Here is a 26520-nt window from a genome sequence, read left to right as displayed (position 1 = left end):
AGAGAGGCCAGAGGGACAGACTCTGTGGGAGGATGTTGGAGGACTTAAGTCCTGGTGAAGAGGAATTGTGTGTTTAATGGAAACTGAAGAGGACAAGAAATTTTCAGGTCGGGGGCTTAATGGGTCATCACTGTGTTTGTTGCAGAGTTTAAGGAGAGTGGTAGGGAAAATGATGGAGAAAAAAAAAAATGGACTCTGTGCTTCTAGGAAGAAAGATGTGAGTTCTGGCATTGTTTTCTAACATGTAGGCAGTGAACCCCTGGGCTGGAGGGTGCTATAGATGTGCTTTAGGAGGTTCTTGAATGCTCTGAAATTATATGCAACATATTATATTCATTTTTCTGTGAGAAAGCATTTATAGCTTTAAACAGATTCTTATCGTAAGCTAACAAAGCTACTCTCTCTTAAAGATGAATAATAAAGACTTTAAATGATTAAAAATGGAGACAAAGTGACACTTCAGTGGTCCTGCAGTGGGTGGACATAGTCACTGTGATATTTTCAGAGTAAGCTAGGTTTCAGTAACACACACACACACACACACACACACACACACACACACACAAAGGATGAGAAAAATGTATAGAATCGTGGGGAATTTGCCGTACAGTTTTGGGTTTGGGCTTGCTATTATTAGCTGCACCTTGAGCATGTTACATAACCTCCCTAAGCCTCAATTTTCTCCTCTATAAAATAAGGATAAAAGTACCTTAAATAGTGGTTGTGAAAATTAGAGACAATGTAGGTTGAGTACATAGTACAGTGCTTGGCACATAATAGGTATTTGGTAACCCTCTCCCCCAGCGGGGTTTTTAAGTTTTTGTGTTTATTTTTAAGGTCCATATTGTATACAGTCATTCCTCAGTATACGCAGGGGGTTAGTTCCAGGGCCTTCTGAGTATACCAAAATCTGTGCATACTCAAGTCCTGCATTTGGCCCTGTGGAACCCGAATCTTTGAGAAGTTGGCCTTCCATATACGTGGGTTTTGCTTCCTGAGAATACTGAGTTTTTGACCTACATTTCGTTGAAAAAAAAACCCTCGCTTTTAAGTGGACCCAAGCTATTGAAATCCGTATTGTTCAAAGGTCAACTGTATTTCACTTTGAAGGACTGGTCCTCAGCAAGCCTATCTTCCAAATGACTCAGAGATGCTCACACTCAAGAAGACCATATCTTATTAAGTGGTTCATTTAGAGGCTCTTTCCCATGCAGATTTGCAAGCGGAGTGTGTAAAAATCACACATTGCACTTGTTGCCTGGCAGCACGTGTCCTTGAGTGGTAGTACATGGCTTGCATTGTAATGTTATCACTGCTGGGGCCAGCTGGCTAGACATGTACTGCCACATGGGCTAGGGACTCCATTCCTCAACAAAACAGCAGCCAGCACTAGGGTTAACAGAAAATGACAAACCAGGCATGGATGAGGGAGGCGCCAGCACAGCAGCGGGATGTCCTTTGATTTGCTTCTGTTATTTGCATGTCTCTCTTGTGATGTCTGTGAAATGTTTAGAATGACAAAGTTTTTAAAAGACCTGCTGACTCCGCCTGAAAAATGTGAAAAACCTCCCTTTTAGAGACCTATTATGTCCAGCTAGCCTGCATTTTCTATATCTTTTTCTTTATTTTTTATTAATGCAAACATTTGCATGAAGACAGAACCTTTGTTTCTTAAAGAGTTCATCTGCTCCTGCTGCTTACTGGCCCTGCCACGCAAGAGCACAACAGAACCTTTGTTAGGCTTTCAGCAAAGCTGTTTATGAACGGTGGCTTACTGAGGACTGCTTCCTGTGCTGTGTGCTTCCATTTTGTCTAAAAAGAAAAAAAGAAAATAGTTCTTAGGAGTGAAAAGAATTTGGACTTTCTTTTATTCAAGTCCTGGATGTTGAAATGACAAGTAGCCCCCAAATTTGTGAGGAACTGGTAATTGCATCAAATGCATTTTTTCACTTTACCTTGAACATAATGAGGCTCTTAGTGACAATAGAAGGAACAAGTGCCTTCTCATTGGAATAGAGAGAAGGAACAGTAAAAAGGCAACAGAAAGAGTGGTTGAGAACAGGACAAAAGTGGCTTCCTGTAAGAACCCTAATATTGTAATAGAATGTGTTTTGGTATTTAGTGTTTCCCACCTGGGAGGCACAGTCCTAAAATAATTGAGTTGAATAAAGAACAGCATCACAGTTTATAAATAGTGGATACAGTTCGTATGTTCATTCAGTAAATATTTGAATGTCTGCCATGTGGAAGACACTGAATGGTCCTGAGCGTTAAAGGAAAATAAAGATAAATGAATCATGGTGCCTATCTTTAAGGATCAGGACATCTAACAAAGAAGATAACGTATGTATAACAGAAATAACTCTATATCAAGATAGAAAATGCCACCGGAAATATTTAAAATAGGTGTTTAGAGAGTTCAGGAAAAGGAAAGATTGCTTCCAGCTGGGACAGAATCAGGAAAAGGTTCACAAAGAAGGTGGCATTTGAGTTGGGCCTGTCAGGAAAGATAGGATTGAACATTGCAACATTCCTAAAAGTGGTGAGTCAAAAATTATGTTGGTCTAATAAAACGGATCCAAAGGATGTTTCTATAGGGCACTTTGGTGGTGTTTTTATACCATTAATTTAGATGATATGTTAAGTGTTGGTATGAGTTTTCTGTGTAAACTAAACTGGGGCCTCTGTCTAGCCTATGCTTTTCCAACCATTGTGCCCCGTATGGTTTTTGTGCACTTTGGCCTAGGCCTTTTTGTATCTATAAATATCTACAATGGCATCCTTTACTTTCATAACAAAAATAGAAACTCAAAGGGATTATTGAGCATTATTACAGCTATATCCCATAAACAGAATGTGGAGATAGTTCTTAGTGGGGATTTGACATGTGAGACTATTTGAAAAAGAATCCCCACCTTTGTGCAGAGCCACATCAACCGCAAGAAAGAGGATGGGGAATTGTAAGCCCGTGAGTTTCAGCTACTTTAAATTAGAACTTTTCTGTATCTTTTTGTCATTAGAAAAAATGAGATCCTGTTACTGTTAGCTCAGTTGTTGTGAATGCCAACTAATTTTTATGTAATATTTTTAATGTAAAATGCCAAGTCAATAAGTTGTTGCATTAGTATCTTATTGCATTAATATCACTAATTTGTATATCCATAGTTAAATTGCATATTAACAGTTTAATATTGATCTGTAAATTTAATGATAATCTATAAATAAATGGTTTGCCCCCAAAGGCTTTGCCTTTTTTTTTTTTTTTTTTTTTAAAGAGACTGGATTCTTACTATGTTGGTCTTGAACTCCTGGACTCAAGGGATCTTCCTGCCTCAGCCTCCTGAGTAACTGGGACTACAGGCATGCACCACCATGCCTGGCTGTAAGACAATAACTTTTGTGCTACGGCACAGTTAATTTTCACCTTGTAACTTTATTACTTCCCTGTTTGACAACATTATGAGTGGCATATGATTTACTACATGTTTAGCAATTTACAGAATTTTTTTTTAACCCATGGTACGTTCTGGAAAATAGTTATGTGAATGTTTATGGTGTTGACTTGATAACTATACTGCTCTATGAGTAACTTTTTGCAAGTTATTGCCATGACAATTGTTACTTGCGTTCTTCATATGTCCCTTAGATTGTAACTGTGGGAAACTTAAGTGCTACTTTAGATTTCTCTGGTGTCAGGAAATACATTTTGTTATGGTCAACTAGCTGAGTGCTTTAAGTTTGAACCTCTATGAAAATCTCCTTTAAACAAAAAACAGGCTGGACGTGGTGGCTCATGCCTATAATCCCAGCACTTTGGGAGGCTGAGGTGGGCAGATCACCTGAGGTCAAGAGTTCGAGACCAGCCTGGGCAACATGGCAAAACCCCGTCTCTACTAAAAGTACAAAAATTAGCTGGGCGTGGTGGCGGGCACCTGTAATTCCAGCTACTCAGGAGGCTGAGGCAGGAGAATTGCTTGAACCCGGGAGGCAGAAGTTGCAGTGAGCCAAGATTGTGCCACTGCATTCCAGCCTGGGCGACAAGAGCGAGACTCCATTTAAAAAAAAAAAAAAAAAAAAGATGCTGTAGTTTCTGGCACTTGAAATTGCAGGACTCCAACCTATGAATGCTGTATTATTATGAGATTTAGGCTGGAAGTACTGAGGCAGTAGGATTTAAGCACTTATCCTTAACTGACATCCCAAAACTATAAAAACACCAGTTTTAGGAAGGAGAAAGGAAGAAGGGAGGATTAATGGTTGACCAGAGACTATTGTGAATGTCAAGGCACTCAGCTTTGCACAGCTATTAACCAGTACAATACCCCTTTTGGTTGAGGGAAATAGACTTTAGTTTTTCATCCTCTACTTAACATAAAGATCTTTAGTCACCTCTTGTTTTCTGGTTGTCACAGGTGATGTTAGCATATGTGTAATGCTTTGTTTGCCTCTGGTGTGTCTTTTAGTATTTGAGTTTGGCCGTATAGCAGCACTTTGGTGGTTTGGATGCATAGATGCAATGTATTGCTTTTGACTGTTTTATAATTAACTATTATAAAATAGAAGGTCGTTCCTTAATTTGCAGATTTGTTCTCAGAAAGTTCCATTTGATACATGTCATACTGCATGGCTCTTTAAAGGTAGCAGTATCATGCAATGCAGACTGGAATATAGGATAAATAGGCTTATACACTTGGAGTAGAGAAGGCCTTTTTGAATAGGACACAAAGCATACCAAAACAGCTGTAGATACATTCTTTTGACTGTATCAACATTTAAAACTTCTGTACAATGAAAGATACCACAGACAAGTTAAAAGAGAAGCCATGAAGTAGGTGTATGTATTTGTGACATATATAGAATTATCTACAAGTCAAGAAGAAGAAGAAAAAAGACAACCAGAGAGGAAAATTGGCAAAGGATAAGAAATACAAATAAACATGAAAATTTGCTTAACTTTATTTGTAATCTAGAAAAGTAAAATTAAAACAACAGAGAGAAGCTGTTTTATAACTATTAAATTGGCAAAATTAAAAAGCATTAGGCCCAGGATAGTGAAAATAGATACTCATACGGCTAGTAGGAGTGTAAATTGGAATAAAATTTGTAAAAGCAATTGTCTATCTCTGGTAAACATGAAGATATCCTGTGCATCCTATGAAATGCCAATTCCATCTTGAGGTATCTATCTTAGAAAAACTCTTGCACGTACGTACAGGAAAACATGTATAAGAATGTTCAACACAGCTCAGTTTGTTATAGTGAAAACATGGAAACAACCTAAATGTTTATCAATAGGGAAATATTTACCTATGAACTATGAAAAGGGTAAGTCAGTTCCATATTGTTTTATAAAAGATCTCCAGACATTGTTGAATAAAAAGAAACAAGATGCAGAAAAGTATATATCATATACTTAAAAACAACTTAAAACATAAAAATAAAACAAGCTCACAAACTATATTTCTTTATTTTTGAAAGTATGCATCCCAAACTGATAATAGTTGTTGTCTATGGGAACTAGGATTGGTCTTTAGCTTTATCTGTATTATTTGAACCTTTAAAAATTATTGTATGTTTAACTAGAAATAAAGATTTTTTTTAAAATTTAAAGATCGTACCAATACTTTGTCTGATTTACCAATTTAAGCTTCTTAATACTATAAAGTATTAACAGTAAGAGCTAGCAATTTCTAGATAATGCAGCGTTTAAGATGGGACACATTGTAGGTTTTTGGATTTTTCTTGTTTTGCTTTCATTGGTTTTGAGAGGTAGTGGGGTGAATGGAAGAACATGGGCTTTGGAGTCAAATCTAAGTTTGAATCCACATTCTGCCATTTTAGACTTTGGGCAGGTTTCTTAACCTCCCTAAGCTTTTAAAAAATGTTATTACCTACTTCATTGGGTTGTATAAGAATTACATGTGCTGGTTTTCCTCATTTCCCCATTCCCTTTGGTTAAGGGAAATTGGTCTAGTGTGGTCTAAGATCAAAGATGGTCTTGTATGGATGACAAAATGTTTCACAAGAACACACTGTATCCTTGGACCAGGACGTACCAGTAAAGACGGAGGATGTAAATAATTAATTTTAGAGGTCTGTTAACTTCTTAAACAATTAAGCTATCTATTTGTACCTCACAAGATAAAATACTAGATTATATTAGTGATTTATAAATGATATTGAACTTGAAACTTCTAAGTAGCTTACATGACAGGCTGTTGATTAACAGGTTTACTTTTTTTATCTTAGAGAGCATTTTAATTTAGTTCAGCAAACGTTTATTTGTGCATTCCAGCATCTCAATCTCAAGAGGCCTTATTGACCAAAATAATGTCTCAAAAGGGAGGGAGGAAACACCCTATGTATTTATCAATTTATTTATCAAAATCTGGCAAGGGAGGAAAAAATCAGGTTTAAAGTTGAGTATATGTATATACTCTGCTTTTCACTTGTACTGCTATTGCCCATGTGTATATCTGTTAATATTATATATAGCAATTCATATGAAGATTTTTTTTTCCAGTGTGGCTTACTTATTCTAGTAATGGGACTCTGTATTAAATAATAATTGTGTCAGGTGCAGTGGCTCACATCTGTAATCCCAGCACTTTAGGAGGCCAAGGCGGGTGGATCACCTGAGGTCAGGAGTTCAAGACCAGCCTGGCCAACATGGTGAAACCCTCATCTCTACCAAAAATACAAAAATTAGCCAGACATGGTGGTGGGCACCTGTAATCCCAGCTACTCGGGAGGCTGAGGCAGGGAGAATTGCTTGAACCCAGGAGGTAGAGGTTGCAGTGAACCAAGACTGCGCCATTGCACTCCAGCCTGGGCAACAAGAGCAAAACTGTGTCTCAAAATAATAATAATTATTGCAATTATAATTATTTAAAAAGAGTGCTTTAACTAATGTTAAGGTGGAAATTCTAGATCCCTCAAGCAAAAATTTCCAAATAGGACCCCTTATCATTTAATAGTGAAATAAACAACTAACACTTTGATGGTATTTATGCTTGGGAAGAGAATAAAAAGAAATAGTTTTGGACTTTCCCTATATAAATTAGGGCCTGCTGAATAATTAGCCGTTAATAAATGAATGCTTCCTGCAAGTTTAAAGGGGATACCTGAAATAGGTATAAGATGATGTGTATTTTTGCAGGTGTAGGTTTTATATAGCCCAAGAATCCTTGAAGATAATCTAAACATCTTGATTTGATGAACAGAACTTTCAATAAGGGTGTAAGGGGCTAATATTGTTTGAGCACTTACTATGTGCCAAGCACTATTCTAAAATAATTACATAGATTATTTTATTTAATCCTCACCACAGTCTTCTGTGGTAGGTACTAGTATCGTCCAATTTTATAGAAAAGGGCAGAGAGATAAGGTAACTTATATAAAGTCACATAGTCAGTAAATGACAGAGCTAGAAATCAAATCCAGGTTCACTTGGCTCAAGAGCCCATGTTCTTAACCATTGCAGTAAAAATTGTGATGCTGTTTTGATCTATAGAGTCAGCATGTAGCAATAATAATATCAGTAACATGTTACTTTTTGTATATATTGAATGTTTTCTAAAGAAATAGTTTATTATCAGACATATTCTTAGAATCATACCCATTTTATAGCAGGATTGACAGTGTTGTAAAGAGATTAAGTGGTCAACATGGGGTGTGTCAACAGAACCAAGAAGTTGCTGATCCACAGTTGCCTTCACTTGCTAGGTTAACATAAGGAGCATATCGTGTTTACTTACATTTGCCTTAGATTTTTCAGTATAGCATGATGAAGTTCTAAATGCTTATCTCAGACACAGTGATGCTATTTGAGCAAGACATGGACGATTGAGCATTAGTGTGGATTTTAGGACACTAGAGCATTATAGGTACATGTTAGAAAACTTAATCCTCATCTTGTTGTGGAAGTCACGGCAAAGCCAAAGAGGAAAGCCTGTCTTAAATGCTTTTCCTTTTCCAAGAGGGCAGCTATGTGCCCAGATATCTTCGCCCTCCAGCTATGCAGGTGTGCTGTTTTTATTCTTTAATCATTCACATAAATTAAAGCCTATTCCTTTGCATTAAAAAAATATATATATAAAATGACACTCTCCATGTTTTATTGCCAGGCAAGAGCTTTGAACTTTGTCTTATTGAAGTTTGATAAACTAAGGATTTTCCAGTTTTGGGTGGTACCCTTAACCACAGAGAGAACATCAGACTGATAAGAGCTGCAGGTGAAGGAAACCACCAGGGCACAGCAATTAGAGAGAGCTTCGCACTTGGCTGTTGGTTGGTGTAAAACTCTGCTGGGAGGAACTTTTCTTCTTAGCTTCTTCCCTTCACCCACAGATAAAAAGAACACCAGGGCTTTCTTTCTCTCTTTCTCTCTCTCTCTCTTTTTTTTTTTTTTTTCTGAGAAGGAGTCTTGCTCTGTTACCCAGGCTACAGTGTAGTGGCATGATCTCAGCTCACTGCAACGTCTGCCTCCTGGGTTCAATGATTCTCCTGCCTTAACCTCCAGAGTAGCTGGGATTATAGGTGCCCGCCACCACGACTCACTAATTTTTGTATTTTTAGTACAGATGGGGTTTCACCATCTTGGCCAGGCTGGTCTCGAACTCCTGACCTTGTGATCCACCTGACTTGGCCTCCCAAACTGCTGGGATTACAAGCATGAGCCATCGCACCTGGCCAAGAACGCTAGGGCTTTCTGTTTCTACTTTGTGAACTAGCAATGGATGGGATGGTTCTTTTCAAGAAACTTTGAAATTTAGGGACAAGTTCTAACTTCACAGAAATGCTGATTGGTATGAAGGTCAGGGGACAGGACAGACAGACATACACACACATATAAATTCACATGGACCCAAATGGACCATATCTCTCAGGTGATTTTATTGTCAACATACATTCCTACCTTTGTGCACTATGTAAAATCAAGATAATTTTTACTTCCATAACTGATTATAAAGTGTTAATGGTAAGGCAGTGTGTTAAGAGAATGGATTCTTGGTATTAGGCAAACCTTGGTTCAAATCTTGGCTTTTCTTCCCACTAGCTGTGTGAATTATTTTAATTTTGTAAGTCTCAGTTCTTCCACTTATAAAAATAGAAGTATAAGAATAACTATTGGCTGGGCATGGTGGCTGATGCCTGTAATCCCAACACTTTGTGAGGCCGAGGTGGGTGGATCACCTGAGGTTGGGAGTTTGAGACCAGCCTGACCAACATGGAGAAACCCCATCTCTACTAAAAATACAAAATTAGCCAGGTGTGGTGCTCATGCCTGTAATCCCAGCTACTTGGGAGGCTGAGGGTTGAGAATTGCTTGAACCCGGGAGGCGGAGGTTGTGGTGAGCCAAGACTGCACCAGGGGACTCCAGCCTGTGCAAGAAGAATAAAACTCTTTCTCAAAAAAACAAAAACAAAAACAAAAACCCCAAGAAAAAAGAGAATATTATAGGATTGTATTTGGAACAAATAGAATAAAGCATGAAAACAGTCAGTACAGAGTACTATATCTGTCACATTGTTGTTTAATAAAATTATACAAGTTCTCTAAAATGGTAACTGTTATTTGTAATATTAAACTAAATATCTGACTGGCAGATAAATGTTAAACATGCATGGCCCAATATTTTTCTTTCTTTTTTATATTTTTGGTATAAAGTTTATTTTCCAGAAAATTCTTCCTTTTTTTTTCTCTAGAAGGACAAAAGTACTTCGACTTTTACTGCTCTGAAAATATTTCTCCTGTAAAGGGCTTTCACATTAACTCTGAGTCCCTGGAGCTAGGGAGGAGAAGCAGCAGGATTTGCTTCTAAGTAGAGCTCTTTTCATTTCTACCATCAAAAAGAAAAGAAAAATCCTATTTTAGCCTTAGATAGAGCTAAGTCATAAAAGGCCACATAGCCCAAGGAAGGAATCATTTTGTAAGATCAGGATAAGCCGGTAGAAGAAAGGAAGGAGAATACAGAGGTGAAAATGCTGCTGATTTTAATGTTTCTCTGGCCATTTTTTCCCTCCCAATTTAATGTACACCTAATTATAATTATCGTATTTTGAAAACAATGCCAGAAATTGGCAGGTATTATCTCACAGCTTCACACCCAGTTTTAGCCATTTCTTTTTTTTTTTTTTTTTTTGAGACGGAGTTTCGCTCGTTATCCAGGCTGGAGTGCAATGGCGCTATCTCGGCTCACCGCAATCTCCGCCTCCTGGGTTCAGGCAATTCTCTTGCCTCAGCCTCCTGAGTAGCTGGGATTACAGGCACGCGCCACCGTGCCCAGCTAATTTTTTTTTTTTGTATTAGTAGAGACGGGGTTTCACCATGTTGACCAGGATGGTCTCGATCTCTTGACCTCTTGATCCACCTGCCTCGGCCTCCCAAAGTGCTGGGATTACAGGCTTGAGCCACCGCACCCGGCCCGGCCTAGCCATTTCTTAAAGAAACAGTTTTCTAGCCCAGGCTCAGTGGCTCATGCCTGTAATCCCAGCACTTTGGGAGGCCGAAGCTGGCAGATCTCCTGAGGTTGAGAGTTTGAGACCAGCCTGACTGACATGGAAAAACCTCATCTCTACTAAAAGTATGAAGTTAGCTGGGCGTGGTGGCACATGCCTGTAATCTCAGCTACTCGGGAGGCTGAGGCAAGAGAATCGCTTGAACCCGGTAGGCAGAGGTTGCGGTGAGCCAAGATCGCACCATTGTACTCCAGCCTGGGCAACAAGAGCAAAATTGCATCTCAAAAAAAAAAAAAAAGAAGAAAGAAACAGTTTTCTAGTTGGATGAACTGTTGAGTTGAGGCACTGATTTTGTTTCACCTCTTTTTTGGGTGGGGGAGAGGGTGGGCAGTCAGTGTTTGCAGTGGTTGATAGTTAGTTTTGGGAAGCACTCATTTAGATAGAAGGAGTCACAGAATGTAAACAGGTCATCCATCTGGACTTTAGGCTGCTGGGAATGTGGTAAAACCTTAGGTCACCGTGGTTATTATTGTCAAGTGAAGACTCTTGAGCTCAGGTTGGTAGATTAACTCACTTGTTTTATGAGCTTCACTAGACTGGACTTCAGAAATAGTTTTTGGAAATACTGATTTTTTTTTTTGTAAATTTTAAGTAATTCTTTCACGTTTTCCTGAGGAATGAAACTGTAAAAGAGGCAAATGTCTACTTTGGCAGCAACTTCATGGAATTGCTTTTTGGAAGGATATTCATCACTTTGGGTTTTTTGTTCTTACTTAAGCTCCAGAAGAAAGTATTTTCTTTAATTTTTTATGGTAAATGGGAGCACCAAATTGGAAGGTTCTGTGTAAAGTTTGTCAGGATACCACTGTCATACCTAAGGACAAAATTCAGAGAAGGGGAAGAAGTATTTATTGAGTACCTGACATCTAAGAAGTTCTGGCCTATGTTGTTTACTGAAGTAAACTCCCAATAACATTTTGAGATAGGCTTTTAAGGAAACACGTTATCAATCACGTACTATGTACCAAGCACATAGTGGTGTTTTACCTGTAATGTCTTATTCAATTCTCATAACCCTGTAATGTAAGTACCATAATTATCCCCATTTTACCATGAAGAAATAGGCTTGAAGAGTAATTTGTTTATGGTCTCATAACTAGGAAGCAGCAGAACTGAGAATGGAGCTCTTGACTCTCTGAAGTCTATAGCCCAAGTTCTTAACCAGTGATTCTTTTTTTTTTTTTTTTTAATTGTACTTTGGGTTCTGGGGTACATGTGTAGATCATGCAAGATTGTTACATAGGTACATACATGGGAAGGTGGTTTGCTGCCTCCATCTCCCCGTCACCTATATCTGGCATTTCTCCCCATGTTATCCCTCCCCAACCTCCCTACCCACGCTGTCCCTCCCCGTTCCCCCACAACAGACCCCAGTGTGTGATGCTTCCCTCCCTGTGTCCATGTGTTCTCATTGTTCAACACCCACCTATGAGTGAGAACATGCGGTGTTTGATTTTCTGTTTTGTGTCAGTTTGCTGAGAATGATGGTTTCCAGATTCATCCATGTCCCTACAAAGGACATGAACTCATTGTTTTTTATGGCTGCATAGTATTCCATGGTGTATATGTGCCACATTTTTCTTGTCCAGTCTATCATCGATGGGTGTTTGGGTTGGTTCCAGGTCTTTGCTATTGTAAACAGTGCTGCAATGAACATATGTGTGCATGTGTCTTTATAATAGAACGATTTATAATCCTTTGGGTATATACCCCGTAATGGAATTGCTGGGTCAAATGGAATTTCTATTTCTAGATCCTTGAGGAATCGCCACACTGTCTTCCACAATGGTTGAACTGATTTACACTCCCACCAACTGTGTAAAAGTGTTCCTATTTCTCCACATCCTCTCCAGCATCTGTTGTCTCCAGATTTTTTAATGATCGCCATTCTAACTGGCATGAGATGGTATCTCAATGTACTTAAGAATACATAAGAAGCAATCAGTGGTGGTGGGGGGGTGGGGTACTTGTTAAAAATTACTCGGCTCCAGTAAGAAATTTAAGGTCACTTAATTTGGGACAGTGCTAGACTATAAATCTGCATTTTTTTTTTTTTTTTTTTTGAGATAGAGTCTCATTCTGTTGCCAGGCTGGAGTGCAGTGGCACGATCTTGGATCACTGCAATCTCCGCCTCCCGGGTTCAAGCGATTCTCCCGCCTCAGCCTCCCAAGTAGCTGGGACTACAGGCGCACACCACCAAGCCTAGGCTCATTTTTGTATTTTTAGTGGAGATGGGTTTCAGCATATTGGCCAGGATGGTCTTGATCTCTTGACCTTGTGATCTGCCCACTTTGTCCTCCCAAAGTGCTGGGATTACAGGTGTGAGCCACTGCACCTGGCCAAATATAAATCTGCATTTTAAACAGGGCATCCCAGGGATTCAGATCAAGAAATTGATTGACCTTATTTTGAGAAACATAGATTATATTGCTTTCCACACTTGATAAAGAAAGAAAAGAGGTGCAGACTAAGTAACTATCCAAGATTAAGCTACCAAAGATAGAGCTATGATTCAAACTCGGGTCTGTCTGACTCTAATACTCATACTTTTTATTATATGCCCATGATTAACTCACACATTTCCAAGTCACAACAAATGCAGAAAACATCATATCTAACACACCGAGCCACACAGATTTCATGGTCTTGTTGTTTACCTAAGTTAATAACTTACATATACACCAGTATTAAAATTTTCATGGTCCTTAAACTTTTCCAGTTTAATTTTTTTTTTTTTTAAATTAAACAACGGAGGCTGGGTGCAGTGGCTCATGCCTGTAAGCCGAGCACTTTGGGAGTCTGAGGTGGGTAGATCACAAGGAGTTTGAGACCAGCCTGGCCAATATGGTGAAACTCCGTCTCTACCAAAAATACAAAAATTAGTCGGGTGTGGTGGCGGGAGCCTGTAGTCCCAGCTACTTGGGAGGCTGAGGCAGTAGAATTGCTTCAATCTTGGAGGTTGCAGTGAGCTGAGATCGCATCATTGCACTCCATCCTGGGCAACAGAGTGAGATCACTCTGTCTCAAAAAAAAAAACAAAAACAAAAAAACCCCCGAGTTTTCTTTTTTTCTTTTATGAGATGAAGTCTGACTCTGTTGCCAGGCTGGAGTACAGTGGCATGTTCTCGGCTTACTGCAACCTCCACCTCCTGGGTTCAAGCAATTTTCTGCTGCAGCTTCCTGAGTAGCTGGGATTATAGGCGTATGTCACTGTGTCTGGCTAATTTTTGTATTATTAGTAGAGACAGGGTTTCACCATGTTGCCAGGCTGGTCTCGAACTCTGCTCTCAAGTGATCCACCTGCCTCAGCCTCCCAAAGTGTTGGGATTACAGGCATGAGCCACCGCACCCAGCCAGAGTTTTCTTTTCTTCTTTTCTTTTTCTTTTACTTTTCTTCTTCTTTTTTTTTTTTTTTTTTTTTTCTTTTTTGAGACAGAGTCTTACTCTGTCACCCAGGTTGGAGTGCAGTGGCGCAATCTTGGCTCACTGCAGTCTCTGCCTCTTGGGTTCAAGCAGTCCTCCTGCGTCAGCCTCCTGCGTCAGCCTCCTGCGTAGCTGGAATTACAGGCGGGTGCCACCATGCCCAGCTAATTTTTGTATTTTTAGTAGAGATGGGGTTTCACCATGTTGGTCAGGCTGGTCTCAAACTCCTGACCTCATGATTCGCTGCCTCGGCTTCCCAAAGTGCTGGGATTACAGGTGTGAGCCACCGTGCCCGGTCTAGAGTTTTCTTTACAATCAGACCATCCATGCTTCAAGTGTGGAATCACTAACTCCCTGGGATAAGTTTCTGACACAGAAGTAGAAAAGAATAGAAGGAGGTAGAAAGAAAATAACTTTCAGGTATATCTGCTGAATGGTGCTAAATCTCCTCTTCAGCCCACCGTTGTCACTGAAGTGAAGAATGAAGGGTTGATGCTAATACTAGCAGCCAGTCAAATGGCAATAGGTCATGTTCACATCATCTGCCAATCTATCCTTTGAGACCGTAGTTCAGTTAGGGCCAGCAAGTTTGCATTGCCTATTCCAATCCACTTCATCAGACAGAGCCAACACCTGGATTGCCTTACACATGACTTCCTACTAGGATTGGGAGAATTATTTTTTTAATCTTTCTCTCGTTTTCTCTTTCTCTCTTGCTATTTGATTGCAGCTCAGCGACATGTCCTTACCTACATGGAGGATGCAGTGTGCCAGCTGCTAGAGAACAGGGAAGATATTAGCCAATATGGCATTGCCAGGTTCTTCACTGAATAGTAAGTACATGAATGTTTTACTAATACAGTGAACCCAGAGGAGGCACTTGGACGCAGGCAGGATAGTTGAAGAGCAGAGCAGGACAATACTGAGTATGTAGTGGCAGTGAATGCTTGGTTTTGGTAGGTTGGTCATGGGCTGCCCAAACATGTTTTGGAGCGTGCCTTTGGTGCAGCTAGTTTTGTTCAGTGATGTCTCGTGAATGGTTACGTCTACAGTTGCTTAACAACTGCTTGTTTGATCTATTAGATCTGTTTCTTTAGATTCCTCTTGTAATTTATAACTTTCTCCTTTATTCAAAATATCCACCTGAATTTCCCTTTGTTGGTGTTCATCTAGCCTGTTTTTTTCATGGCTGGCTTTTCTCATGCAATTGTTTAGGATAATATTCCTCTGCAGTTTTCTTTCTACAGGATGCTGTGCCAGCCACTTAAAGAGTATTTCTAATCAAAAAGTGAAGAGACAACCCACAGAATGGGAGAAAATATTTGCAAACTACTCATCTGACAAGGGATTAATAACCAGAATGTATAAGGAGCTCAAACATCTCTATAGAAAAACATCCAATAATCCCATCAAAAAATGGACAAAAGATTTGCATAGATATTTCTCAAAAGAAGACATACAAATGGCAAACAGGCACATGGAAAGGTGCTCAACATCATTGATCATCAGAGAAATGCAAACCAAAACTACAGTGAGATAACATTCCATCCCAGTTACAATGGCTTATCCAAAAGGCAGACAATAACAAATACTGGAGAGGATGCAGAGAAAGGGAACCCTTCTACACTGTTGATGGGGATATAAGTTAGTACAACCACTGTGGAGAACAGTTTGGAGGTTCCTCAAAAATCTAGAAATAGGGCTGCCATATGATCCAGCAATTCCACTGCTCAGTATATACTCAAAAGAAAGGAAATCAGTATATCGAATAAATATCAGTACTCCTATGTTTGTTGCAGCACTGGTTTAGAGTACTAAGATTTGGAAGCAATCGAAGTATCCATCAACAGATGAATGGGTAAAGAAAATGTGGTACATATACACAATGGAGTATTATTCAGCCCTAAAAAAGAATGAGATCCTGTCATTTGCAATAACATGAATGGAACTGAAGATCATTATGTTATGTGAAATAATCCAGGCACAGAAAGACAAACGTCGAATGTTCTCACTTATTTGTGGGAGTCTTAAAACCAAAACAATTAAACTCATGGACAAAGAGAATAGAAGGATGGTTACCAGAGGTTGGGAAGGTTAGCGGGGGGCTGAGGGAAGAGGTGGCAATGGTTAATGAGTACAGAACAATAAGACCTGCTATTTGATAGCACAACAGGGTGACTATAATCAATGATAACTTAATTGTGCATTTTAAAATAATTAAAAGATAATTAAATTTAAAATAATTAAAATAATTGGAGTATTTGTGACACAAAGGATAAATGCTTGATGGGGTGGATAAACTACTCTCTATGATATGATTATTTAACATTGCATGTCTGTATCAAAACATCTTATGTGCCCCCAAAATATATATACCTACTATATACCCATGAAAATTAGAACTTAAAAATTTTTTTAAAAGTAGTATTTCTAGAGGGAGAATATCTTTTGTAGATTATATTTTTGAAAGGTCATACTTCTTTGTAAATTATGCTTAGGAAGTATAAAAGTCAAAATGATTACTGCCTTTTTTTTTTTGAGACAGAATTTTACTCTGTTGTTCAGGCTGGAGTGCAGTGGCATCATCGTGGCTCACTGTAGCCTTGAACTCCTGGGCTCAAACAATCCTCCTGCCTCAGCCTTCCCAGTAGCTGGGACTACAGTTATGTGCTATCATGCCCAGCTAATTTTAAAATTTTTCTTTTGTAGAGACAGGGTTTCTATGTTGACTAGGCTGGCTTTGAACTCCAAGCCTCAAGTGATCCTCTCACCTTGGCCTCCCAAAGTGTTGGGATTGTAGGTGTGAGCCACCACACCCAACTGATTACTACTTTTTGAATATCTCAGAAGTGTTTTGAGGTGGATTGAGATAATCACTTGAAAAACACATTAATCTTCTTTTTATTCCAACTTTTAGATAGAGGGAATACATGTGCAGGTTTGTTACATGAGTACATTGCACCCAGGTAGTAAGCATAGTACCCAATAGGTAGTTTTTTACCCATTGCTCCCCTCCCCTCTAGGAGTCCGCAGTGTCTATTGCTCCCATATTCATGTTCATGAATGCTCAATGTTTAGCTCTCCCACTTGTAAATGAGAACATGTTGTATTTGGTTTTCTGTTTCTGCATTAATTCACTTAGGATTATGGCCTCTAGCTCCATCCACGTTGCTGCAAAGGACATGATTTGATTTCATTCTTTTTTATGGCTGCATAGTATTCCATGGTATATAGGTACCATATTTTCTTTATCCAATCTACCTTGATGGCACCTAGGTTGATTCCATGTCTTTGCTACTGTGAATAGTTCAGTGATGAATGTATGAGTACATGGGGAGAATGAAGTGTTTTCCTTTGGGTATATACCCACTAATGAATGGGATTGCCAAGTCAAATGCTATCTCTGTTTTAAGTTCTTTGAGAAATCTCCAAACTGATTTCCACAGTAGCTGAACTAATTTACATTCACACCAACAGTGTATAAGCATCTTCTTTTCTCAGCAGCCTTGTCAGCATCTGTTGTTTTTGACTTTTTAATAATTGTCCTTCTGACTGGCATGAGAGGGTATCTTATTGTGGTTTTGATTTGCATTTCTCTGATGATGAGTGATAATGAACATTTTTTCATATGTTTCTTGGCCACTCGTATATCTTTTGACAAAGTGTCTGTTCATGTCCTTCGACCATTTTTAAATGGGGTTATTTGGTTTTTGCTTCTTGATTTAAGTTCCTTATAGATTCTGGATGTTAGACCTTTGTTGGATGCATAGTTTGTGAATATTTTTTTCCCATTCTGTAGGTTGTCTGTTTATTGATAGTTTCTTTTGCTGTGCAGAAGCTTTTTAGTTTAATTGTCAATTTTTGTTTTTGTTGCAATTGCTTTTGGGGACTTGGCCAAGAATTCTTTGCCAAGGCTGATGTTGACAAGGATATTTCCTAGGTTTTCTTTTAGGATTTTTATAATTTGAAGTCTTACATTTAAATCTTTAATCCATCTTGAGTTAATTTTTGTATATAGTGAAAGGTAAGGGTCCAGTTTAATTCTTCTACATATGGCTAGCCAGTTATCCCAGCACTATTTATTGAACAGGGAGTCCTTTTCCCATTGCTTGTTTTTGTTAACCTTATCAAAGATAAGATTGTTTTAAGTGTGTGCTTTATTTTTGAGTTTTCTATTCTTTCCATTGCACTGTCTGTTTTTGTACCAGTACCATGCAAAACACATTAATCTTCATGAAAGGATGTGCTAAAGAAATCGCATTAACATAATGAAGAACTTACATCAACTAATGGGCAAAACAGCCAGCTAGCATTAAATGGCAGTATTAAACTCATATATATTATTAACAGGATAAAAAGCCAAAACCCATCGGTATGCTGTGTCCAGACCCATCTCACATGCAACGACACACAAAGACTCAAAACAAAGGGACGGAGGAAGATTTACCAACCAAACGGAGAGCAAAAATAAATAAATAAATAAAAAGCAGGAGTTGCAATTCTCACCTCTGATAAAATAGACTTTAAAGCAACAAAGATCAAAAGAGGCAAAGAAGGACATTACATAATGGTAAAAGGATCAATGCAACAAGAAGAGCTAACGATCCTAAATATACACGCACCCAATACAGGAGCACCCAGATACATAAGACAAGTTCTTAATGACTTATTAAGAGACTTAGCCTCCCACACAATAATAGTGGGAGACTGTAACATCACATTGTCAATATTAGACTGATCAACGAGATAGAAAATTAACAAGGACATCCAGGACTTGAACTCAGACCTAGAACAAGTAAACTTAATAAACATTTATAGAACTCTCCACTTCAAATACACAAAACACACTTTCTTATCAGTACCATATCACACCTATTCCAAAAGTGACTACATAATTGGAAGTAAATCACTCCTCGATAATTGCATAGCATTTCATAGGTTTAAATGAAATATTGGTTGGCTGCTTGTTTGTTATTTTCTTCCCTTATTCCTTCCTGTCTCCATTGTTAAGCACAATTATTGGCATAAAAGAGGTTTTCAATTCCCATTTTTAGACTGCATGCTAGCCTAGGCAATAAAGCAATACTCTCATTCTCTCTCCCTTTTTCTCTTCTTTTTTTTCCTTCTTAAAAAAATAAAAAAAGAAATAGCACTATTTTTATTACCAATATGCTATCACTTATTTATATAATCATTTGGATTCTCTTTCCTATTCTTCTGGTTTATTGGGAACATTCTAAGAAAGGAAGAATAATCCTTATAGGCTTCCATTTAAGTAAATCATGTACTCAAGTTCATCTTCCTTGAACATAGATTTTTTTTTTTTTTCCTTTCTGTTCTTCAGAGGCTCCTTGGAGATCAGACAGCTATTCTAATGGCCTCAGCTTGGGTTGCTGTTAGGGGAATACTTGACATTCCCTAGCTCTTTTGCTGAACTCTCAAGTTGTTATCAATGAAATCTGTATTTTTTATGGATTGACATGTTAGGTTCCTTGGAACAAGAAGCTTTCTGGGAGGAAAGTTGTTCCTTTCTCCCAGTCTTCTAAAGGAGGATGAGATAGAAAAGGGAATTTTACTTGTTCTCATGATATGGGCTGGAGCAAATGAGGTGGGCAGGGAATAAAGACTGAGATTGAATAGCCTTGCTTGCTTTTATAGAACTGACAAGCAAAATGACAAGCCTACGGGTCAAATTTCTAGGCCATTTAATCTGTACCAGCACTCTTGAGGCTCCTTGCCAAGTGAAATATGACTCTTCTGGGGCTAATGCTTCTTCCTGGCTTTTTAAATTTTACTTCCCTCCCCATCTCTGTTATAAGTCTTTTCCCTATTACATTGGTTCCTTGAAAGTAGGGATCATTTACTCGTTTTTGTTTGTTTGTTTTGTTTTGTTTTTTTGAGACAGAATCTCCCTCTGTTGCCCAGGCTGGAGTGCAGTGGCGCGATCGTGGCTCACTGCAGCCTCCACCTCCCAGGTTCAAGTAATTTTTATGCCTCAGACTCCTGAGTAGCTGGGATTACAGGCATGCACCACCATGCTGGCTAATTTTTGTATTTTTAGTAGAGACTGGGTTTCACCATGTTGGCCAGGCTGGTATCGAACTCCTGACCTCAAGTGATCTGCCTGCCTTGGCCTCCCAAAGTGCTGGGATTACAGGCATGAGCCACCATGCCCAGCCTCATTGATTCTTCATCTTTGCATTCTTGGTACTTGGCATGATACTTCGCATATAATAGATGTTAGGTAAATATTTATTGAATCTACAGCACTATCTATATTTTAAGTTATTGAATACCATCTACTCCTCTATATTTTGTTATAATAAGGACTATTTTCTTGTCTTTTCCTCCCTTTCTTGATTCTTTTTGGTAAAGCTATATTCTGCTATTTTAGAAGCTGTATACCATGCGCCTAGCAATCCAAAAGTGAATTCCACTGTTGTATGTAGCCAATATTGAGCTTTAGTGAACCAGTAGTAAGGCTGACAGTGCTAATAGAAATGTACTTTCCAAGTGGGCTGTTTCTTGTCCCCAGAAAACTAAAATTTACACAATATACTAGTGGCACATACCTGACATTTCCATAACTCTGTGACATCAGATTGACCTGAGGTAAGTTATTTTGAGAAGTGAGAAGTAAACCAGCTCCACAAACTTTTGGGTTTTTTTCTTTTTCTTTTTTTGAAGACTTGAAAGGTATGGATGTATAGCAGAATGGGAAGTAGTGTAAGTATAATTTGGTAGACAAAGAGACCTGAGTGATGGAAGCTCCTGAGTTTACTTTGTGAATTCGATTTAGCCAGTGAAAATCCTTCACTTTCAGGCTTCAGTTTTGTATTGGTTTATAAGAGAAGCATAATAAAGTAGAAAGAGCACTACACTAGGAGGAAGAAGAAGAGCCCCTTTTTCTTATAAATCCTCACTCTCTAACCCTGGGCAAAGTTCTGAAATCTGGGCTTCAGTTGCCTTATCTATGAAGTGGATTTAATAAAGCCTTACATGTTAATAATAATAATATAATAATTATATATTATAATATGCAGTTTTTACTAAACTAATACCATTGTCTCAGCTATACAAATCTTTGAGATGGGTACTATTTTTAATATCTCTGTTTTATAGAGGAGGAAGTGGATGCTCAGAAAGGTTAAAATAGCTTCTTCAAGTTCACAAGCTATTAAATGACAGTCAGGAATCAAGCCTCATCTGCAGTATTACAGAGGCCATTGTTCTCTGCTGTCTCCAGGCCACTTTACTGCTTAATGTTATTAGAGGGCTAACCAGATCATATTTGGAGGTCTCTTCTAGCTATAATTTCTACAATTTTTGAATTCTGCCTTATGAACTATACTTCTCAAGCTTATCACACAGCCTTAGCTGGTGACCTCAGTTCATTGCCATTTAAACGTTTAATATTGGCCTTTTGGGGGATGCAACTAGAGCTGGCTCAAAGAGCAGGAAGCATGATTTTTAAAAATATGTTAAGAGTACCCTTCCATCTTACAGTTTCAAGTTCACATCTTGAGATTTTCATATATTTATTGGAGATTGATTTAAACAGTGATAAAAGTACTCCTTGAAATTGTTTTTGGAAGGCTTCTCTTCTGATTTTCTTCACTGGATCTGCTTGCCTTCTCATCTATGCTGTCTGTCACCCCTTGGTTGTTGGTGTTTTCAAACAAGTCCATGGCTGTTCCAGCAAATCTGGATAGACTGTAAAACACAAGTAGCTGAGCTGTACTTTGTGTATGTCTGCAAGACCATGAGCTCTGTAGATCATATTGTAAGGTTTGTTCTTGCTGAGCTTAAAGAGAAGAAACTGAGGCCAGCACAAGAAGATCCAATGCGAAGGGTTTATTCAGGCTCCCAGGCGAGGTTCTGCGGTCCGACAGGAGGGGCCGGAGAAGTCACACGGACTCCTCTCGGGCATGGGGTTTTATAGGGAGTGGTGATGTTCGATTGTGCCCAAGGTGAGTGGAGCCCGGATGGGACAAAATGGTAGGCAGGGAGTGGGGCCCGGATGGGACAAAATGGTAGGCGAGGAGTGGGGCCCAGATGAGACAAAATGGTAGGCGGGGAGTGGGGCCCGGATGGGACAAAATGGTAGGTGGGGAGTGGGGCCTGGATGGGGACAAAATGGTAGGCAGGGAGTGGGGCCCAGACGGGACAAAATGGTATCAGGTAGGTCCTGGTGGGGCTTTTTTTTCGAGATCCCAGGGAGGGAAGGGGGTGTGTATGAGCTTCCGGTGAGGAGGGGGGTCCGAACTCCTGGTGAGGGGGCGGTGTCTGAGCTCCCGGCGAGATGGGGGTGTGTGTGTCCATGCTCCCGGCGAGGCAACTGGCCTTACATTCCGACCTTTTGGTGATAGAAAGCGTCGCTCTTCCTACTTCCTGCTGAATAGGGGCGGAGTAAGGGGGACAGGTCATTTGGCTGGTGCCTCGACTGAGAATCGGACGAAGGGATGAAGCAGCATTTGGTTAACAGCCACTCATCCAATTTCTCGCACATGAGCTTGTAGGAACCTGGGCCAGTGATGTGATTTGTCGCTGGAGGGAGGCCAGAGAGGCGGCTGATGCTTCAATGGCCACACGGAGCTTGTCTTCCAGTTGGGCGGCTGAAGTGACACTGTAGACCATCACTCAGCTTCCTATTCCAGCGGCTACTAAAGATGATGCTAAAGAGAGGCCGACTACTACTGGGAGGAAGACAGCTCATTTGTTTCGGCGAACAAGGGGAGTCGTAAGGCGGGATAGGAGCTCGGCTTGCCCATATACCTTCAATTGTGGGACTAGAGTAACAGGTACACAGTGGGAGGGAAGTGAGACATTTATAACCTTGGTTAGGGTCCCATTACACCAAAAGTATCCTCCTGGAGGTGAAAAGGTAAGGTCTGGGCTAGAGAGAGGAAGGTTAGACAGGCCCTCCTGAGGTGTAACAAATGTATCCATTAGTTTAGGACAGGAATGGGCTGGGGAGGGGGAATGGGATGGAAGAGGAAACAAAGTAGCCGAGTTGAGTAGAGAAGTGGGATGAAGGCTGACTGAAGGATTTTCAAAGAGAAAGTAAGACTCAGAGTGTAGAGGAATGGTAAAGAAGGACTGAGACCTGGGAAGGTATGCTAGGCCCTGAGTAGGAAGGAATAGTTAGCTCCCATATCTACTAAGAAGGAAATGGACTTACCCGCTAGCTGCAGCTTTACCCTGGGCTCAGCAAGGGTGATGGAGGTCAAGTCCGGGCTGCGTCAGTCGTCCAGAAGGCCGAGAAATTCAAGTGAAGGGATTGCTTACTGTGGACTGGCCTGCTCCTCGCATAGAGGTGCTGGGAGTGGGCCTGTGGTCTGGGACGGGCAATTAACCTTCCAGTGTCCAGTCTGTTTGCAGTTTGGGCAGGGTCCGGGAGGTGGACGAGGACAGGGGCACTGCTGGGCCCAATGTCCCTCTTGACCACATCTGAAACAGGGCCTGGGGCGGGCCCTTGGAGCCTTTTGGAAGGGTTTCGAGGACCTCCCCCACCGGATGTTTGGGGGGCTGCCAGCCTCAGGACTGCTACAAGAGCTCGGGTTTGGAGGCCTACCCTCTGCCATAAGTAGGCCTGTTGAGTGACCTCAGCCTTATACTCTCGGCCATTAAAAACTTTAAATGCTATGTTTACCAGGTCCCGTATAGGAGTTTGGGGGCCCTCCTCAGCTTTTTTAAGTTTCCTCCTTGTATCAGCCGCTGACTGGGAGATGAAGTGGGTGGCTAGGACTATAGCCCCCGCTAAGGAGGCTGGATCCAGCCATGTATGGAGGATCATAGCATTAGTCAATCGATCAAGGGAGGTGGCTGGGTTTTCATCAGGTCCCTGAGTTATTTCCCTCAACCTGTTGTAATTAACTACCTTCTGGGCTGCGCTTTGCATGCCTGCTAGGAGGCACTGTAGCATTTGGTCTCGGCAGTGGCGGCCATCTCGACTGACCTGATAGTCCCAATTAGGGTCAGCCTTGGGGACCACTGCCATGCCTGCTGGCATCTGGTTGTCAGGTGTACCTGATCAGCGTGTGCCCAGGCTGCTGTAAAGATCCGGTCACGCTTGTCTGGGATGAGGGTGCAGGATAGGATTACATACGTGTCATGCCAGGTTAAGTCATATGCCTGAGTAAGGTAGCGGAATTCTTTGGTGTAAGCAGTAGGATCGGTGGAGAAAGAACCTAGGCATTTCTCAATGGCTGATAGATCAGAGAGGGAGACGGGAACATGCACTCGGACAATGCCCTCTGCTCCAGCCACCTCTTGGCGGGGGCAAAGGAGGGGGGCTTCATCGTTAGGAGCACAGCGTGAGCAGGTGTGTGTACTAACAGGAGAGGTCAAATTGGGATCAGGAAGTGGAGGGCTAGGAGGTGGAGGAGCTGAAGGGGGCTGAGTTCTGTCATAAGGCGGAGGATTACTCAGCTGGGCCAGCAGAAAAGAGAGCTCCTCAGGTGCGTCAGAGTCAGAAAAAGAAGAGGAAGGTGGTGGAGGGGCTAAGGACAAAGAAGAGGTTTCTTTGGCTAGGCACGCCAGATACCAGAAAGCCAGCATGTATGGGATTTCTGGCCATTTACTGTTCTTTTTACAATAACTATCCAAGTCTGTTAGGATATTAAAGTCGAATGTGCCCTCCGGAGGCCACTTGGACTGTTTATCTAAGGGATACTGTGGCCAGGCTACGGTGGAAAGAAAGAGCAGCTTTTTCTTTTTTAGGGAAAGCCCTAGTTTGGGTAGATTCTGGACTAGGCATCCTAATGGCGACTTGGGGTCTAAGCAGGACTTCTGGTTCCCCATAGTTGGTTTTTATGGGGCAGTCAGAGACGAGGAAGGGATGGGAACAGGTATTACACCCAACACAGGCAGAAGTGTTCCTTTCCCAGAGGAGGTGGTTGACAGAATTTTCAGGCAGCAATGAGTATTAAAAGAAAGAGAATGTAGAGAGACAGGACTGAAGTTACTTGAAAATCAGGAGGCACAGTAAGGACGGTATTACATAGAGGACCAACGAACAAAGGGTGGGTGCCCCCAAGAAGGGAGACCAGTCTGATGCCTTCCCGGCCACGTCCCTGAAGGGATATTTCAGGGGCGTCTTGGCTAAGGTGTACCCGTATAACTCCCGGGCCTGGTCACCTCAGAACTTTTCAGTCCAGAGGTGAATCACCGTTATGCCTTATGACGTCCCTGTGGAACCGCGGGTTGAGGCCCACACAAGCCTCATAGCTGTTAGGCCATGGGACTACACATAAACTCACTCACTCACTCGCATCGGAATTAGGAAGAGAGCAAAAGAATTAAAAGTGGAAAGCGGCCGCCATCTTAGGGGTGAGGAACAGCCGCCATCTTAGGTGAGAGAGAAAGAAAGCTAAAAGTGGGAAGCGGCCGCCATCTTAAGGGCGCAGTACGGCCGCCATTTTGAGAGAGAGGAGAGAGAGACAGAAAAAGAAAGAAACCGAAAATACAGTTTCTCAAATTAACGGGTGCCTTTATGCCAATTGAGCTAGCTTAAAATAAAGGTTTTGGTATAAGCTGGGGGGGGATATGGCTCTGCCGTGAGGCAGGGCTGCTTGAATGGGGCTTCTGAGTACCCACACCTCAGTCGCTGCTGTGGAGATGGTCAGAAGAGCAGCTCAGTGTCCCAAGCTGCGCTACCGAGCACCGGAGACAAGAGCGTTCAGGAAAGTGGGGACATCTCCCTCAAAATCCTGACCCTGAGAAACCCCTCACAGGGAGAAGACAAAAGTGTAGGGACATCTCCTCTATGCTCAAGTCCTCAAGACGGGGCCGGGGTCCTGGACCCACGGTGAGAATCCCTGACGCTGCAGCTGTTTCGAGTAGGGACCGTACGAGGCAGACAGCGAGTGGGGTAGTGGGCAACAGAAGTCTTACCTTGTGGTGGAACAGTGGCTCCCTGGTCCGGCTTTGTGTGGAGGAGTCAGTTTCCCCCAGGAGGGATCTTACAACTCCTCCCGGTTTTTGGCACCATATGTAAGGTTTGTTCTTGCCGAGCTTAAAGAGAAGAAACTGAGGCCAGCACAAGAAGATCCAATGTGAAGGGTTTATTCAGGCTCCTGGGTGAGGTGCTGCAGTCCGACAGGAGGGGCGGGAGAAGTCACACAGACTCCTCTCAGGCATGGGGTTTTATAGGGAGTGGAGACGGAGACGTTCGATTGGTTGTGCCCAAGGTGAGTGGGGCCAGGATAGGACAAAATGGTAGGCAGGGAGTGGAGCCCGGATGGGACAAAATGGTAGGCGGGGAGTGGGGCCCAGATGGGACAAAATGGTAGGCAGGGAGTGGGGCCCGGATGGGACAAAATGGTATGGGTAGGTCCTGGCGGGGCTTTTTTCTGGGCTCCCGATAAGGGGGGGTGTGTCCGAGCTCCCGGTGAGGGAAGGGGGTGTGTCCGAGCTCCCGGCGAGGGAGGGGGGCTGTTCGAGCTCCTGGTGATGGGGGGGGTCTGAACTCCCGGCGGGGGGGCAGTGTGCGTCCATGCTCCCAGCAAGGCAACCGGCCTTACACATATTCCTCTGGATACCCTTGAAGGATAGACACTAAATCCCAGAGGATT

General features: G+C 41.3%; 1 protein-coding gene across 6 annotated transcripts in view; it reads left to right on the top strand.

Moving 5' to 3' along the window:
* Window positions 1-26520, top strand: part of CSTPP1 (centriolar satellite-associated tubulin polyglutamylase complex regulator 1) — a 216443-nt gene that overhangs the window by 33521 nt on the left and 156402 nt on the right. For 4 of the 6 annotated variants that reach the window (XM_012452502.2, XM_012452500.2, XM_064364964.1 and 1 more), the window contains one exon: window positions 14676-14778. The exons of 1 other annotated variant lie outside the window; for it this stretch is intronic. In XM_012452502.2, the coding sequence (XP_012307925.1) occupies window positions 14676-14778 (103 nt within the window). Of the gene's footprint in view, window positions 1-1311; window positions 2969-14675; window positions 14779-26520 lie in introns of those variants that run through there. One more of the 6 variants, XM_012452503.3, reaches the window with a different exon arrangement.

The sequence above is a fragment of the Aotus nancymaae genome, unplaced genomic scaffold (assembly GCF_030222135.1).
Source record: "Aotus nancymaae isolate 86718 unplaced genomic scaffold, 86718_ANA_hifiasm-v0.15.2.pri h1tg000059l, whole genome shotgun sequence".
NCBI lineage: Eukaryota > Metazoa > Chordata > Mammalia > Primates > Aotidae > Aotus > Aotus nancymaae.
The sequence above is the reverse complement of the archived record's forward strand: the minus strand, read 5'-3'. Positions and strand labels throughout refer to the sequence as shown.